This window comes from Bipolaris oryzae (genome assembly GCF_000523455.1).
Source record: "Bipolaris oryzae ATCC 44560 unplaced genomic scaffold scaffold_67, whole genome shotgun sequence".
Classification (NCBI taxonomy): Eukaryota; Fungi; Ascomycota; class Dothideomycetes; order Pleosporales; family Pleosporaceae; genus Bipolaris; species Bipolaris oryzae.
The window spans coordinates 16,236-33,776 of record NW_006911343.1 but is presented as its reverse complement, the minus strand read 5'-3'; the positions used below and the strand labels follow the sequence as shown (position 1 = coordinate 33,776).

The following is a 17,541-nucleotide window of genomic DNA, read 5'->3' as shown; positions in this document are numbered from 1 at the left end:
ATGAGGGGGTTTAGCATGTCAAAACTGGGTCAACGGTGTTACGTGCATTATGGGCAGTCTCCTGGTTCGGTCGGCTTTTACGATATCAAGAAGATTTCTGCGCCACTCGGCCAGGATGTAGCTGAGTAGGATCACGAATACATCCACAAGCTACGACACGACTCTCCCAGGATACTATAGTGTGACGCCAATGTGAAGGGCCGGTGGCTTGAAAGCTTGCTCATAAGCCGTTTTCCAATGCAAACTGGTGCGCCTAAAATTTCCTCGCATGCGTCATTCGAGGAGAATGCGCGAGTGCTGCTGTCGGTCAACACGCTGCTTGAGGGCAGAATTTATTATTGCAACACAATACCAACACGTGCTCAGACGACAGTGGTACCGAATCGACCTTATATATAGAGCTGCTTGCATGTCTTACCCTGCATCCTGATGACGACGATGTGAACCATGTCTTGCATCCATGTATGGGACACAGACGACATGTCCAGACGGTGAGGCGCGTGTCATTCAGACTCGGATACAAATAAACCTAGCCGTGCCGAGAGAAACATGTCGGATAGCCACGGTGCCCAGCCAGAAGAAGGCTGGTGAGCCGCGACTCGAGCATGGGCCCGATGATGTGATTGGTGGTTGACGAGCGTTCATGTACGTAGAGCTTGCCGGCGCTCGAGGACGTGGAGCTTGCAATTTGCGATTGCAACGACGCGCATGATTGAGCGCCTGTTCCGCGCCCTTCCTGGTCCTGGAGTGTTGGAGTCAGACTTTGGCGCCGCGAGTGAAGGCGACTTTTGCGCTGGCGGCCTCGGACACTCAGCCAGCGCGACCCCCACTTACACTCACCTCGACACCCTAGATTGTCTGCGATATCGGTCGCCATGTCGAACAACACGTTACATTCCTTGTCGCCGACGACGCCAGGACTGCAAGCCCTTCCGCATCCTTTCGCTAGCCCCAACAGCAACCATGCGCGCGGTTTCAAGCGCTCGGCATCCAGCGACGACGACGAAAATGGTGATGGAGATACGCGCCCGTCGTCGTCGTCGCGGCGCAATACCGCCGTGAAGCGCGCATGCAACGAGTGTCGCCAGCAAAAGGTATGACAGATAAGGCTGTGTGCCAGCCGGCGGTGGACAGTTGGGCGATCAGCATCCTTGTTCTTCTTTTTCTGCAGCCACTGCTTCTTCCCGCTAACTCTGATATTTTCTTCACAGCTCAAATGCAACGTCCAGCAAGATCCCTTCGTCAGCTGCGCCCGCTGCCAGAAGCAAAACTTACGATGCGTCATCGAACCCAACTTCAAGCGCATAGGCAAGCGCAACCGGAATGCAGAGATGGAGAAGGAAATGGAGTATCTCCGTGAGAGGCTGGCCATGTACGAGGGTCAGTCCACGCCGAACCAGCCTGTCCTCAAAGCTCCGCCGCAAACGTCCAATAATAGTCATAACTTCACTCCCGGTCCAGTGCCCAAGGTCGAGGACGATGCATTTTTACAAACACAACACACACAAGTTGCGGCAACATCTCTGCTGGACCTGCGCAGCGGATCGCCCATGTTCTTTACGCTCGGCGCTGGCGAAGTGCGGCTTGGGCACAGCGAGGTCAACGACTTGTTCACCGAGTACTTCCAGCTCTTCCACCCATTTTTGCCATTCCTAGACCAGGTACGGTCGCCCGACGAATACTATTCCCAGGACCATAAGCTCCTGTTCTGGGCCATTATTGCTGTCGCCGCACGGCGCTACGGACCTAGGCCGTCCCTCCTCAAAGAACTTGCCAAACCGCTCAGCGATCTGATTTGGGATTCGATAAGAAACCAACCAAACCACCACGTAGTCAAGGCCTTGTGTCTTCTCTGTACCTGGCCTTTACCGGCAGAGCGAACAGTAACGGACCCGACCTTTATCCTCTCTGGTGCTATGATGCAAGTCGCAATGCAAATTGGCTTACACCAGCCGACACACCCAGATGACTTTTCTAGAACGAGGATGCGCTTACGGCAAGAGGATATTCACGATCGCCTGAGGACATGGGCTGTCTGCAATATTGTAGCACAAACGTAGGCCTAGCCCTGCTTGTAATTTCAGACAAAGACTAACAATTTTCAGGGTATCGACAGGGAATGGACAGCCCTCTATCACTCTCTACGACACCACACTTGATTTCAAAGTGGATGACGAGGAGCATATGCGTATCATACCACCAACGCTATTTGTTCGGCTTCGTCAGGAAATGGCGGCAAGCAGGATTAATAAGCTACTCTACTCAGTTAACAGTCGTCGATTTGCCGAAGGTGCTGCCATCAGCTACATGAGTCTCGAGGCAGATCGCCTGAAGGAAGAGCGAGTCAAAGAGGAAAATAGTTCTCTTGATGGAGTAGATAGTGGTAAGTTGCACTGATAGTATTCGCCCACAGCATCGATTGACTAACAATGAGTAGATCTGGAAGAGCTATATCATTACGCCGTTTCATTACACCTTCACTTATACTCTTTCTTTAGCACTGAAGCCCGACTGGAGCGACGGGACGATCTTGTCGCCTTGTACTTCGCCGCAACAGCTTACCTGGAACGCGTCTTCAAATTGCACAGCGATGGAAAACTACCCTACGTTCCCTATTACGTCATGCAGATGGCACTCGCGGCTGGATTTGCCTTACTCAAACTCCTCAATTCCGACTTCGCCAGCAAACTACCTGCGGACAAAGGTCGACAATTCGTACTGCAAACGGTTGACGCACTGAGAAAGGCCAAAGTGTGGTCCAACGACCTTTTGGATCGATTCGCCGAAGTGCTGGCACAGTTGTGGAAGGAAAGCTCTAGAGGTCGCAGCTTGCACAGCATGTCGCAATCACCCTCCCTTAGCAATGCCGGTATGAACAGCAGTATGTTCAACCACCACAATCAGCGGCAACAGCAACAGCACGACCAAAGACGAAGCAGCGCCACATTACTAGACGATCCTCTCGGCCTCATAATCAGAAGCCGGATGAGTATGAGCGTAGTGTTCGACTGTGCATGGCGCTGGCGCGAGGCGCAAGTTGCCGGTGCCGCGGAATTACTCGAAAAGACCGTTACAACGAACCCTACCAACCCGGACTCCTCTGGCAATTCCACGCCACCGAATGGCGTGGTCATCGAGAATCCCGCGCATACCTTACCAAATTTCAACCCGCACATCAATACACTGAGCATGCCGCTTCAGCTTTCCAACGGCATGGCGAGCGCCAATAGTTTTGAAATGTTCGATTCGGTCTCTTGGTTGCTGGATACACAACCGGACTGGACATATGGCAGTGGGACTTTCGGAAATGATTTTGGTGTCTAAGTCTAATCTGGACGAACAATCTAGCACTGGATCCCCTGAACCAGTTTCTTCACCATCAGAAGTGAGCCTGCATTCTGAGCCACTGGGAGTCTTCTAGTTCTGGGGCAGAATCATATAAAGGCAATATTGAGGTAAATAAGTTTGGATCATTGAGGCATCTGCGAAGTTTTTGTGTTTGATTTAGCGTGGAGTTTGGACGGGGAATTGATCATTCTAGTTAAGAGTCCTGTTAGTGACACTATGTGTCTTTATTATTAGTGTGTTTGACTTAAGCTGTAAATGTATAAGTTTATCAATACAGGTTGTGCCCTGCTTGCTTACTGAATGTGAGAGAACATGTCTCTTTCGTTAGTTTGAACCTGGAATTTGTGTGGTCTGCATGGTGCATATCGGCTGTTCAACCACGAAACTGTGTGTTTGTGGACCAGACGAGTGGGTTAGTACTTATTTTTGTAATGTTCAATTGCTGCATGAATTGTCAAAGTTCTACTTCTACTTCGCCTCTTCTATATTTTTCCCCACTGTTTATGTACGTTGTATTGCTATATTTAAAGCGAGATTTACTGGAACACAAGAACATTGTAGTAGCCCAGTGAAAATGCATGCAGGATGATTTCAAGACTCAGCTAAAAAAAAATATCAATATGTTAAAATTCTCGAGAGAGATAATCCCACAGAGTGAGAGTTAAGTAAATGAAAGTTGTGGTACAACAAAATTACAACTAACTAAACTTTAACACAATTAGAACCGGACATGGGAAGGTTCAAGCCGCAAAAACAACGTCATAATTTAGATAGAAATTCAAGGGAAGGAAGATAACTTAACATGTTAGAAGTATGAATATTAGGTAGTATATTGAAGCAGTAGTTTCTAAATATTAATTACCCTTCCAACTGTAATCATTGTAAGAAAAATCTATGCAACCCATACAACATACCCACATAACACAGACAACAATCCTGACTCAACATTCAATAAAACCCATAAAAGCATATAGCATACAAAACGCTCGAATGGTCTTGAGGAATTCAGGTTAGACGTAAAAAAAGGAGGAAAGATGGAATGCTCAATGACCACATCCACATGCCTCACTATGCAAAACACCCTCATGCCTCTTCTTGAAATCACCTCCATAACTCGCCAGATGGGTCTGACCATCTAGTCTCTGCCCCGCATCCGGCAGCTTACCCATCCAACTAACTTCAGTGCCATTGACATCCTGCACCATCAATCCGCGGCCCTTTTCCAGCAATTCCCTAGTCACAGCATTGACATCGACATTCAGGTAGTCCCTCAGGAACTGGCCAACCTCGGTGTTCTCATGGTTACCCTGGAGTGCGTGTGCAGCTTCTGGGTCAGAGGTGTAAATGTTGACGTCTGCGGCGCTGTGGCCGTGAGTTGACCAGCCTGTCTGCGAGCGGCGCGAAACCATATCTGCGTATTGGTAGAGGGAAGTTGCAGGGTCCTTGACAAGATTGTTGACTTCATCGTCGTTGAAGTCGTGGATGCCCAGACCGGTCGTAATGGAGTCGCGGACGAAGTCGGCGGTTTGATCGGCTGAAGGGTTAGTTGCGAGGAATGTGTTATAGGCGAGAGCGAGGTGTTCGGCAGAGTGGGAGGCGTTGGCGAGGGGAGATGGGTACCAGAGATATTCAGGGTATGAAGAATGGAGTTCTAGGGGGTTTGTTAACTGTGATTCGTATAAAGAGTACGGGTGACGTACGTCGAGCGGCTGCTAGGCCGCCGGTTTCATGGTCAGATGTCGAGACCATGACGGTTTGTGTCTTCTCCTTCTTGATAAACTTGAGCACGCTGTTAAAAGTCTTGTCGTATGCAAGCACCTCGTGGACTTGGGCAGCAGGGTCGTTGTGATGGCCTGCGTGATCAATCCTGGAACCCTCAATCATGAGGAAAAAGCCCTTATCGCTGTCCCTGGTCGCATGGCTGAGCGCGTTCATGGCGGCCTCGGCCATCTCGTGCAGACTCGGGTAGACGTTGTTCTGATTGCGGCGGTCGATTTCATAGGGGATATCTGTATCAGCAAAGAGCCCCAACATGGGCAAGTCGACCGAAACTCCTCCCTTCAACTTGTCGAATCCGGCACGATCCGAGATGTAGTTGAATCCATTCTCCTTAGCCACTCCGACAATGTCCTTGTCATCGGCTCGACAGCTCGAGTTGCCAGACGAGTTTGATAAGAAGTGGCATCGGCCACCGCCAAACATCAAGTCAACCACACGTCCAAGCGGGTGGTCTCCAACCATTTGTTCTGCAATACGGTCTTCCTCAGATCGCATGTTCACATGCGCAGCAAAGCACGCCGGTGTAGCATCAGTGATGCGCGTTGTAACTACCAAGCCGGTCATGTATCCCGCTTTCTTAGCCGCTTCCAACACGGTACCACATGGCTCATGATCAGGCGTCACGGAGATGGCACCGTTGTAACTCTTTTGTGCGCAAGAGAAGGCCGTCGCACCGGCTGCTGAGTCGGTGACGAGCGAGGAAGAGGAGCGTGTTCGTGACTGGCCGATAAGGTGCTGATCGAGGACGAGCTGCTCATTGAAAGGAGCGCCATTCTGGAACTGCATGAAGGATCGCGTGAGAGACAGCGAGGTAGGGCCCATTCCGTCAGAGACCATGAAAATCAAGTTCCTCTTCCCAGTTGCTTGGGGTGTCTTGGAGTCGTCGCTCGAACTTTGAAGGAGAATGCCGAGTACAACGACAGCACCTGTTGCAATAACAGCCCAGACAAACAGTCCTACTTCTCTCCATTTCTGTGACTGCGAATATCCCTTCTCTCCGTATCCGGTCCGGCGGCCTGTGAGTAGGGCGTCTTCTTCTGCCAGGTCGCGGCCACCGCTTATCTCAGAAGACGCGCGGTTTGATAGTAGGGGGCGAGCGCCAGACATGGTGGATGTTGTGGGAGCGCAAAGGCTCAGTAACGACTAAACAGTGCAAAGGCGATGCGGGGGTTGGGTTCGTGGTTTGTTACATTCAGACTGAAGATTACGGGGTAGAGACCAAGTCAGGTCAGATGGATAGCCACGGGGTGTCGCGCCGGATGATCGACACCGGATGTGTTGCTAGCGTGAGACGCATATGCCACGTGATACAGGCTTTATCCTTGTGACATGTTCTCCTGGCGACGTCTTGGCGAGATTATCGTAATCTTTACGAAAACCCATAGTAAGACTATTGAAAATTATGCTTAACCCTTTGCCAGTGAAGATACATAGTTGTGAATCTGCTTGGACAATTATGACTTGAAGAAGATAGATGGTTTGATGCAAAATTTGGGTGTAGAGTTATTGGACTATAGGACCTCTAGTCGTAAACACTACTGCAACAGCCAATGGTCTTCATATACATCACTGAGATGAGGTTATCTGTCATCAATGTCTTCTAATGCTTACCTCACCCTAGCTTTTCTACAGGCCTGAGCGCTTTTTTAACCAATTTCCATCTCATTCTGTATTGATACACTATATGGTAATTCTGATCCTCGTCATGCAATCAGCGCAGATCAAAAATACGTTGAATCATGCCAAAACAAACCACTAGTGAGATCTCTGGCTCAAATCTGATTTCAAAGGATGGTGCAGGCTCTGCAAATAACGTCTAGATATAAACACGTCCTAGGGAGATATTTTCAAGCAGTAAGCCAGTCGTATTGGAAATTGGTCAGCTTATCAAACATACGGCAAATCTACTGCAAAAGCATAAGTAGACAGATGGAATGCCCGATCAAGTGACCGAGCCCCTGACAGAGAGGTATACTAAATTGCCAGCAATCTCTGCTCGAGGAAGAGAAAATATTTGCTGGCAAAAAGAACCTCTGCACGAAGACTCATTGAATATTTCTGTTTCGTCCTTAACCCATCTTAAAGCAAAACACCCAGAATCGTATTGGAAAATTTCCTTGTAAGAAGCGCGTGTGTCACAAGTTATGGAAATGAATGCCTGTTGTAGTAGACTTGTGGTTTGTAACCGCTTCCCAATTTGTTGACGTGTTTACAAAATTAAGACACGGCCACCTTGTTGAGGGCACATGCTGCCTGACCTCATAGCCGGAGTCTGGTAACACACGGATGTTTCCAATGAAATATTTTCTAGAGCATGCGAAGATATCTTGGGCACCTGTATCGGTGGCGGGTTAACCACTGATACCAACTTTAGGTACACGCGTCACTGTGTCTACGGGAATAGTTTTTTTTTGATTTCTCTAGTTCCGGTAAATGGACAGCTCATACGACGCGTGTCGATCTCTGGAACAATTTAAAGATCGTTGTCGTTGTCACAGTAGTCTAGAAGATTTAACCAGACTTGTATCGTTAGACTCTGCATGTACCTATACTAAAAGCCGCCGCAACATTTCTTACGAGCAGCAAAGCACCACAATTCACCTTCTTATTCGAACAATCTTCGCGCCAATAGGGAAATAAGTTCGTTGAGCCAGAGATGCATGTCAAGTCAATGACACGGCAAGACAAATACGAAAACAAGTATGCACTAAGAATTGAACTTGTTATTTCGACTAAAGCCATGGCTGGTGAACACATCGCATCTACCTAGGCTATGAAGAAGATCCACAAACGCCCACGCTATGCTTTCAAAAAAAGGATAAAATGGTCCAAGCTGCTCAAATGATTCTGCCGCTAAATCTCCTCCGATTCCGTCCCGAGCCATTGGCCAAAATAGACGCAAGTTCGTGCTGAAATTTCACCCTCATCTCCACATAAATCAAATACTGGACAGTTGCCGCAGGGAGCATCAACGAAGCCATTGTAGACTTTGGTATCTGTTGCGCGCAGCACAGTCCGATAGTTGGTACCAGATATTTTCTCTAGCCGATCGTCGAGCACCATCATCTCGAGTAATTGCTCCATGTCGTCTTCGCGCACGGTTTTGCCACGTAAAATCTCTTTCGAGTTGAGCCAGTTGGCTACGGAGGCGGCGGTCGGGTACTGTGGGTTGTGTCGATGAACAAGTTTGGTTACATTTGGATCCTTGGATGGGCGATGAGGCTTGACAGCCGGTGCAATGTCCTCAATGTCCGGAACACCTTGCACTTGCGCCTTCTTCCTGGCAATGGCAGCCGTCCTATCTTCTGTGATGTCGTAATCGTTCCAGTTGCCCGGCACCCGGATGCAAGTTTCGTTCTCCACATGCTGTGCAACAATACCCGATATTGTATCAATCAGCGCCATGTCAAAGTCTCCTTCTGATTGCCATGGCCCGCCGGCGATCTCTTCCGATGGCTTGAGGTGCTTCAACAGATACATTTTACGGTTGGGGTGCTTGACGCTCATGACTGACTGCACCAAGTCCTTGGATTCCAAGTTCTTGAGACATTTTGTGAGGGTTTGCTGGGTGACGTTGGTCCTGGATCGAAGGACCTTGGACCAGATACCTTCGGTCTGGGCCTGGTCGATGTACTGGTAGAGGAGGCGCTCGTCGGGAGTTAGTCGTCGAAGCCTGGGTGCACATGTTAGCAGGGTGCTCGCATATGCGATTTTAAGTGTTTGAGTCTGCGCACTCGTGCACAGCATCAAGGGTGCACACACTTGTCGGCCTCTTCTCGTGTTCTCAGCTTCCAGCACGTAAGTCCCTCAAACGTCATGTGCTTCAACAGATGGCGGTCGCTGAGCTCTTGCAACAGCTCCATCAGCTGTGTCACAGTATCTGCAACCTGCATGTTGGACAGGTCTCGCTGGAAGAAGATCTGGCCTGCTGGTCGTTGGGCGCATTTCTCGTATAGCGCATCGGCGGGGCTGAGTCCTTCATTGTTGCTGTTGTTGGCGTTGGCGTCGACGGGCTCTTCTTTGGGCACCGGCGAAGGCGCCGTTACTGAAGCCATGCTGGAGGTTCGTAGGTCTGGGTGTGCGTCACCGGTCGATCATGAGGTTTTGGTGAAGGCGAAGGTGCAGACGCGACGACAATCCAACCGTGACCAAAAGTTTTTGGCGGGACCGCGGCGAGTCACGCCCAATCACGTGCTAGTGGGAGTGGAATGCGGGGAAGACGACGCCGCTCCTTCTCGCTTACCACTGCATGCACTCCTGGGCCTGCCTACTGTTCTTCATTCTTCATTCTCCATCCCTCGTCCTCTCACTGAACACCCTTCTCAAGTGTACTTACTGTACAGGGAGGTCTAGAGGGGCAGCGGCAATGTCAGCCTCCGAGTCCCTTTGCATGCCATCCGTGCTACACCCCACGCGCTAGATCTACCTTGATACGGGTTCGTGCATCGTGACTCGGATACGTAAAGTGCCTTTGCGTTTGCAGTCACCCCCTTGACCCCGCATATGGGAGGCTTGCAGTTGAGCAGCATATGTCGGCTAAAGATTGTCGAACAAAGTTCTAAGGCCATTCTGCGCTGGAAACGATAGCCGATGATCTTTCCCTGCTACGGCATCTTGCTTCTGCACAGTGTGTCCTGGTGCTACCACTTTGGTAGGCATCTCGCGAGAAATTAATTGATGCAGTCTCTTCTGCTTGGAAGACGCATTTGGACCTTGTATATGCATCTAAACATACGCTCCATGGCCATTCTTGCATTAACACCCTCTAATCTGCAGTCCGGGTACCATCATCCGGCTACCACACGCAGTCAGCTCCTGCACCTCTACACAGTCAAAATGATATCCGGGTAGGGACCTCTAGATACCAATCAGATCATGCTTGCCTTTCCCATCCGGGCAAGCAGATCGTTGCTCTATGCCGTGAAACCATTGCCTTGTACACAGTGGCCACTTCCGGTTATCTGGAACCCGACTGATGGAGCCTTTACTCCACACTGAGGCGTCTGGGGTCCCCGCATATGTCCCCTGAATCATGAGTATTGCATGTTGATAAAGACTGCCCAGACTCCATCGCTGGAAGGGTTTCTTCACGGTCGTGCTCTGTGCGCAACAGTGCCACTGAATCCGCCAGAGCCCAAAACACCATGACAAGAGAGAAGCAGTTTGATCAACAAGTCACCACCGGTAGCAATCTCACTACTGGTAGCAACTTTACTAATGAAGATACCTCTCGCAACCATGGGCTCCACCACGACCACGTTGCCGAAGAGGCGCTCGGCGGGCGCACGGCTGACTTAGGCAAGTCATACTTTACGAGCATCAACTTTATTGGCACAGTCATTGTAGGTCTTTGTGCTTTGTTGGTTTGTCAAAAACTCACTATGTACAGGCTACATGTTTGGCGCAAATATCAGGGTAAGTTTATGTCCAACCTATAGCACGGGGTGAGACACTGACCATCATCTAGGTATCTTGGCTGGGTTCTTCCATCCAACACCTTGAGCCTCATTAATGCTGCCATTGGACCATCACCAAACATCATATGGGTCAGCATCTCATGGACAGCTGGTTTTGCCATTGGCTTTACGCTTGTTGGCCGTCTATCCGACATATTCGGTCGGAGATGGTTTTTCATTTGTTCATCTCTTCTCGGTCTAGTCGGCAACATCATCGGAGCAAGTGCACAAAGCATAGACATGTTGATTGTTAGTACAAAATGCTATATCGGCAGACGCCGCTAACAGAAACAGGCCACCAACTCAATCAACGGCCTCGCTGCTGCCGGCCAGCTCTCGTTTCACATTATCCTCGGCGAGCTTGTACCGAACTCTGTCAGAGGTCCCGTCAATGCTTTTGTGCTTTTCACTTCCGTTCCGTTTGCAGTCTTTGGTCCTCCAGTTGCGCGATCACTCTATCAGACCACAGCGCTTCAGTGGCGATGGTGCTATATCCTAGGATGTATTGTCAATGTTTTTGCCGTAGTCATGTACTTTTTCTTCTATTTCCCACCAACATATGTAAGTGAGCTCTCATTCACATGCCTCGGTCAAGGCTAACAAGCAACAGGAAATGCTTCACGTTGGCGGCAAGTCTAAACTTAAACAGTTAAAGACTCTCGACTGGGTTGGAATCATCCTATTTTCAACTGGCCTCGTTGTTTTTCTGATCGGCATGAACTGGGGTGGCTCAGCATACCCATGGGATAGCGGACACGTACTTGGAGCACTGTTTGCGGGATTTGGCACTTTGGTGGCATTTTGCTTTTGGGAAGCCTACGCCCCTGGACTCGAATACCCATTAATACCCCTACGGCTGTTCAGGAACATCAAGTACGATGCGAATGTAGCGTGTGCTAGTTTGGCGGCTATTGTCTACTATGCCAACACGGTCATTTGGCCAACCATGATCTCTGCGCTATTCACCACCGACATTTCCAAGATTGGGTGGCTGTCCGTAAGTTTGTAGATTCTTCAGCTTTTGAGTTTACACTGACATTCACAGTGTGCTGTCGGGGGTGGTCTGCTCCTGGGACAGATTCTTGGAGGTGCCGGTGTGCGCTATCTACCACGAATGAAGATTCAAATGACTGTGGCAGCAGTTATCACAACGGCCTTTGTCGCCGCCATTGCCGCATCCGATGAGAGTACTGAAGACCGAACAACAACCTTTTTATTAGTTGGCACCATTGCAGCAGGATATATTGAGAACTTGACGCTTTCGAGTACTGCATATCTTTGGGACCCGGCGGATATTGGTCTGGTGACTGGTGTCATGGGAGCCATACGCACCGGTCTTTCGGCCATCGCGACAAGCATGTACTCTTCCATCATCACAACCGAGTCCAAAAAGTATATTCCACGGAAAGTCAGGCCTGCTGCGCTTGCGGCTGGTCTGCCGGAGTCGTCACTAGAGTCTTTACTTTCAAGTATCACACTGGGAGATTTCTCAGCTGTGCCTGGCATTACACCAGACATTATTGCTGCAACCGGAAAAGCCGTCAAAGATGCTTATGCACTTTCGTTCCGAACGGTGTATCTTTGTACGCTACCGTTTGGAGCGCTGCTTATTGTTGCAGCACTGTTGTCGCCAAATGTAGAGCAATATCTTACCGACGAAGTTGCTAGGAAGATGCATGATCGGGTTGAGAAGGATGATGGAGTTGAAAGGAAGGAAATTGTTGAAGCGTAGCTTGAGATTACAGGAAGTTATTCAGTGCATATATATATATATGTAAATATTGTAAAAATGTATAAATTTTCTTGGATCAGAGATTGTTCTTGGCTGATTGTATTTGTCTGCTTGGTACTATAAAATCATCTAATCATGATTGGACTTCTAAAAAAAAAAGAATGCTGTACGTGTATTTTATCGACTTCTCCTACTCACATATTCAAACCCCAAGACTTTCCATCCATCACTCCCTCTTCAACCACTGCAGATTAACCGCACTAACACATCCCTTCTCCCCCTCTCTCAACCACCCTAGCAGATTCTCCATACCCAACCGCTCAAACCCAATATGACTCTCCACACTGGCTCCTGCCGTATGACTCAGCACCATAACATTATTCCTTGTCGCCAACCTCTGATTCACCCGCGGCTCATCCGCATGGACATCGAGTCCCGCGGCCCCCACCCTCCCCTCATCCAACGCCCTATTCAGCGCCTCCTCATCCACCAACTTCCCCCTCGCAATATTCACCAGGTGCGCCCCTTTCTTAAACTGATTAAACTGGGGTGTGGAAAGTAGTACTTCGCCTTCAAACGGCGTAGCCAGCACCACGCAGTCCGCCATGCCCAGCAACTCCTCCAGCGACGCACAATACGTCGCTCCCACACTCTTTTCTCGCTCGGCATCCTGCCTCACAACATCGTAGTACGCAATCCGCATTTCGAACCCTCGTGTCGCCTTCTCCGCGATCCGCATGCCGATGCGGCCCAGTCCGATGATGCCGAGAACGCTGTGATTGGGGTTGTGTGTTACGGCGGCGATGTTGCGGTTTGCATCGTGAAATTGGTCGGGGGAGAGGGAGCGCGCAGCGAGGAAGGACCACGTGATTGCGCGGTAGCAGGAGAGGATTAGTACGATGGCGGCGTCGGCGACGGATTCGGTGCAGGCCGAGGCCGAGTTGCAGTAGATGGTGCCGTGGAGGGCGAGGGTGCGCGTGTCGACCCAGTCGAAGCCTGCGCCGGCGGAGGCGTAGATTTTGCACGAGGCGGGGAGGAGGGAGCTGTGTGGACTGTTAGTAGTGGAATTTATCTCTCTGGCTTGTATCTTCTGGTATGAAAGATAAAGGAGATTTGGAGAATTGTAGTAGAACAATGTCCGAAACTTACATCAACTCCTCATCCCAATTCCCCATTTCCCCCCCAGTATTCCAAAACGGTCGGTACATCCCTACAAAATCCCCCCACCGCTTCTCCCTCAGCGCCTGCTTAAACTCCTCGCGGCTCATCGAATACGTCCGCACGATATTGAACTTGGCCTGCAACTCGCCGTAGAGTTCATGATTCCAGCGTATGTCGTCACCAAGATGTAAGATTGTGGGTTTTGCAGCGACGACGCCTGTGTCCTGTGTTTGCAACGCCATTGTGTTTGCCCCTCAAAAAGTTCCTATGCTCTTATTCCTCTTTATTCCCCCGCAATCAAGCCTGTAGAGATAAGAAACTGTTGAGTGAATGGTATACATATATAACTTGTTGATTGACTTTGGTTTCCAGCACTTCCTCCGTCCCGCAGATATGTTGAGGACGGTACTTGGTCATGTGGGCTCTTTTAACACACCCGGACAAGGATCCCGGGCTCGCGCGGGGGATGCACGGGAACGTGCTGCGTGGCAATGCATTTGTCTTGACGGGGCGTGGGGCAACAAAAAAAAGAGGGTACGTAGTTAGACCCGGCTCCCTTGTCAATTACGTTAGCAGAGGTAGAGTGACGGTGATAAGACGCGTAGGCTTGCACTGCGTGCACGTGGGTTGTTGCACGGTGAGAGTTCGTTGGAATTGAGTATGCGTGGGCTTGGCGGTAGGTAGGTGGGGGTGTTTGATGTGTGTGTAGTCTGTGTAAGTTTTATCTTAAATGCACATGTCGCTATCGCAATGCAGGCAGACCGCATCATCCTATTAAGACCCATGAGGAAAGAGCGCTTCTTCGTCCGTTAATGTCTTTCCGTAGCAGTGCAACCTATACACCAGGTACCAAGGTTGACAAAAATAGTATAAAATGTTCAATTCAGAATCCTGCATGTTATAATAATACTACATACACACAACACGCACTGTAACGAAAGAGGGTATACAAACAATCAGCACCGCATTCATCCACTACAAAGATGGAGCGTAGATCCTCCAAACGCCGAAACATGATCATAATATCATAAGACTCTCAAAACCATGGCACCATGTGCAGTGTTCCCGGCCCAGCCCTATTTGAAGGATTAGCCAGATGGCTATCGGCCCCAAGTTGGTTTACCATGTCATCCCAAAGAGGCCAGTCCATGTCACCATTGTCCATGATGTCATTTCCGTTCATCTCTTGCCCATTTGTAGCTCCACGCGTACTTGTCATGCCTTGGCCTCCGGTACTATTGATGTCGAAGCCCATGGTCGTGTTTGGGAGCATCCCCTCACCAAAGGTAGGATATCCATTCGCCGCGGTTGGCGCGTTTGTAGAAAGCACTTCAGCGGCTGACAAGGGCTGAGAAGTTTGGGAGAGATTCGGATGCGCAGCTCCAGACGTAGATGCCGTACTTTGAACGTAACTCGGGAAATCTAGCGGCGCACCTGCCATGACGTCGCTGATAATGTCGTCGAGACCATATCCTGAGATGCTTCTAAATGCTTGTGCTGAATTGCTTAGATCTTGTACAACATCTGGAAATCCTGTCGCCAGTCCGTCTGGTAAAGGACGCTGCATACCCATACCACTGGGCCAGCTGGGCTGCTGAGTCCCAGGTATGGCGCCAAGTTTGGGTGCAACGGGCCGGAGCATGTTGTCTAGAGCCTGTGAGTTTTGTTGAGGGGATGTAAAAGAAGTGCTATCCGTCTGTTGCAGAGCCTCGGAAGACTTCAAGTCGAATGTGTCGCTTGTAAATTGTCTATTTTGGAAGGATGAAATGGCTTGCTCAAGGGCTAGTTCGCGCTCACGGGCTAATCTTGCCTTGGCCAGCAACTTGGCGAGTGGCTTCCATATATGGCCATGGTGGGCTTTGCGCTCTGGCTCGTCATCGGAAAAAGGGAACCACCACCGGTTAGCACAAGTTTCCAGTGCTCTCCATGCACGGTCTACGGCCTCCCCTTTGGTACGCACGCAAAGTTCCGAGAGCAAGAATGCAATGGCATGCCATTGGACATAGGTTTTGAAGAGCCAGCCCCATTTCATTGTGCGTGCTTCCGTCTCGAGTAGTAGGCCGTATTCTATGTTTTCGAGAGAGGTGACGAAGAGCTTGTCTCTGGTCTCTTGTGATAACGTAGCACCTCCATCTTTGCGCTGATGCGGGTGGTAGACAATCAGCCACATTTTACTCATTATGAGTCTTGATACTGTCGCCGTGACCCAGCATAACGGTATGGTCATGTCGCAATCCTTGAGGTATTTTTCCTCTATGGCCTGGTGGCAGTTGGTTATCCATTTTTCTTTCTGCTCTACAGTGAGGTTTGTAAAGAACTGAGTACACCTGTTTGGGCCTGGAGGTATGTAGATGATGCGGCGCATTATGGTTGCAATCTCGAAGCGGAGTAAGCAAAACGTCATGTCGGTGAAGCCTTGCCGGCCCTGAGGGAATTCAGTCATTTCAGGGCGGAGATCACTGTCGTTAATATTCAGAGGCTGCGACAATGGTTAGCAGCTATGTATGTGTGGCACTTGGAACCAGACTAAACTCACCATTTTTGTGTCGAATAGCGCTTCATGGATGCTGGGGTCACACCCCTGATCTTCAGCAGATCTGGCGTCGAGTATGCAGACTTGCCACCAGAGCCGCCTTCGCATCTCAACCTCAAAGGGCGGCAGGTCAAAGTGGGTGCCGTCTCGGTGGATGCCCAGGGTTTGGGCGATGCGAACGACGAGACCAGTCAATGTCCAGATTTTGCGTGCATCGTCGTTGCGGCGTAGCAAGACAAGGTAGACGACAAAGGCCTGAAGGATGAGAATCTCGTCGCAGTAGAGGAAGTTGGCTCTTGCAAGAGCCTGCTCGATGCCGAAGCGGAACCTGGTCAGAAGCGTGCCTCGCTCCTCTCCAAACTTGTCGCGACATTCTACGGGAGTGATGCTGGTCACAGCACCATAGTAGATGACAAACAACCAAGCCTCGAGCCCTTTGCTGACCTTTTCAATACTGGCAGCGGCGTTCAGGATAGTGGGCTCAAATGTAGGGACGTGCAAAACCTTGACCAGGGGTTCCACGTTTTCTTTGTAGATGTTCCAGAACTGGCCGGCCTGGTGTTCGGGGGGATGCAGGGCTTGCATGTCGACATTGGAAGAGCTGTAGCCGAAGATGAAACTGTGGTATTGCGACGAAGGTTCCGAGGATTCGGGTGTATGGGCATCGTCTTCGTCGTCCGAGGTTTCCATGAGGATGGACTTGAGATTCTCGACCTGGAAGTAAGTGTTGTGTTAGCTGGTGAGGAAGAGAAAGTGAAACAAGTATATAATAAAAACAAAGCGTGCTCGCGTACCTCATTGTTCAGACTGGCCCAGAAGCTGTTGTTGATGTAGCGACTACGGCCATTCTCGACGACGAGCCGTCCAAAGCGCGCCTCGAGGCCCTGGAGGCTGGTATCCTTGGGCGGGGTCGAGGTCCTCGTGGATCCCAGCGGGCACTGACCCTGGGCTGCTGCGGCGGTGGTTGGCTCTCTCTGGCGGTCGGCGGCATCGTCGTTGTTGTTGGTACTGCTGTTACTGTCGTGGCCCTCGACTTGGGCATTAAGGCTGGTGACTACGCCCTCGAGGCGGCGCAGTCTCTCGAGTAGCTCAGCATCGGGGGGTTTCCTGCTCTTTCTCGGGGCACGGCCGGGGCCTGGGAAGACACAGTCGATTTTGGCGCGCACACAATGGGAGCACGGGTTCTTCTTGTCACATTTGACCTTGCGCCTACGGCAGGTAATGCACGACCGGGGGTTTGGTGTGGGTGTCGGAGCGGTGCCGGGAGAGGGGCCGCTGGCAGTGCGGCTTGGCTGGCTTGGATTGGGCGAGTCCTGGCTGAGGCGTCTCTCGTCGGACATTGTACTCATGTCCAAGTATCGAGCTTCGGGGTTCGAAGTTGGATGTCGACCTAGACAGACGCCGCCCTTTGTGCACTGCCCGAGGCTTCTGACATGCACACGCCCGGACTGCTTGCGGCCGTACTTTTGGCGGCACCACCCCCTGTCCTAGTCGCCCGTCGGAGCTGAGTAAACATCAGACTCCGACCTGTG

General features: G+C 50.4%; 8 protein-coding genes across 8 annotated transcripts; 4 read left to right on the top strand and 4 right to left on the bottom strand.

Annotated features, from left to right (window-relative positions):
- Positions 1-875: 875 nt before the first annotated feature.
- On the top strand, positions 876-3,324 carry COCMIDRAFT_36857 (uncharacterized protein; the record flags this gene model as incomplete). The annotated part of the gene is made up of 4 exons (XM_007689895.1): positions 876-1,094; positions 1,212-2,056; positions 2,106-2,383; positions 2,438-3,324. 4 exons carry the CDS (start codon positions 876-878, stop codon positions 3,322-3,324), a joined length of 2,229 nt encoding a protein of 742 aa, XP_007688085.1.
- Positions 3,325-4,391: 1,067 nt separating this feature from the next.
- Positions 4,392-6,234, bottom strand: COCMIDRAFT_36856 (uncharacterized protein; the record flags this gene model as incomplete). Its single annotated transcript, XM_007689894.1, has 2 exons — positions 4,392-4,999; positions 5,049-6,234. 2 exons carry the CDS (start codon positions 6,232-6,234, stop codon positions 4,392-4,394), a joined length of 1,794 nt encoding a protein of 597 aa, XP_007688084.1.
- A 5-nt stretch (positions 6,235-6,239) lies between these two features.
- Positions 6,240-6,455, top strand: COCMIDRAFT_95682 (uncharacterized protein; the record flags this gene model as incomplete). The annotated part of the gene is made up of 1 exon (XM_007689907.1): positions 6,240-6,455. One exon carries the CDS (start codon positions 6,240-6,242, stop codon positions 6,453-6,455), a length of 216 nt encoding a protein of 71 aa, XP_007688097.1.
- A 1,525-nt stretch (positions 6,456-7,980) lies between these two features.
- Positions 7,981-9,182, bottom strand: COCMIDRAFT_36855 (uncharacterized protein; the record flags this gene model as incomplete). Its single annotated transcript, XM_007689893.1, has 2 exons — positions 7,981-8,800; positions 8,890-9,182. 2 exons carry the CDS (start codon positions 9,180-9,182, stop codon positions 7,981-7,983), a joined length of 1,113 nt encoding a protein of 370 aa, XP_007688083.1.
- Positions 9,183-9,896: 714 nt separating this feature from the next.
- COCMIDRAFT_95671 (uncharacterized protein) lies at positions 9,897-10,103 on the top strand (the record flags this gene model as incomplete). The annotated part of the gene is made up of 1 exon (XM_007689906.1): positions 9,897-10,103. A coding segment is annotated over one exon (207 nt), but the record flags the coding sequence as incomplete, so codon positions are not given.
- A 168-nt stretch (positions 10,104-10,271) lies between these two features.
- On the top strand, positions 10,272-12,315 carry COCMIDRAFT_5380 (uncharacterized protein; the record flags this gene model as incomplete). The annotated part of the gene is made up of 6 exons (XM_007689878.1): positions 10,272-10,469; positions 10,517-10,542; positions 10,595-10,832; positions 10,878-11,144; positions 11,194-11,580; positions 11,629-12,315. 6 exons carry the CDS (start codon positions 10,272-10,274, stop codon positions 12,313-12,315), a joined length of 1,803 nt encoding a protein of 600 aa, XP_007688068.1.
- A 226-nt stretch (positions 12,316-12,541) lies between these two features.
- COCMIDRAFT_95720 (uncharacterized protein) lies at positions 12,542-13,718 on the bottom strand (the record flags this gene model as incomplete). The annotated part of the gene is made up of 2 exons (XM_007689905.1): positions 12,542-13,358; positions 13,465-13,718. The coding sequence occupies 2 exons, from the start codon at positions 13,716-13,718 to the stop codon at positions 12,542-12,544; spliced, it is 1,071 nt and encodes a 356-aa protein (XP_007688095.1).
- Positions 13,719-14,512: 794 nt separating this feature from the next.
- Positions 14,513-17,349, bottom strand: COCMIDRAFT_5378 (uncharacterized protein; the record flags this gene model as incomplete). Its single annotated transcript, XM_007689877.1, has 3 exons — positions 14,513-15,955; positions 16,013-16,723; positions 16,804-17,349. The coding sequence occupies 3 exons, from the start codon at positions 17,347-17,349 to the stop codon at positions 14,513-14,515; spliced, it is 2,700 nt and encodes an 899-aa protein (XP_007688067.1).
- Positions 17,350-17,541: the final 192 nt, after the last annotated feature.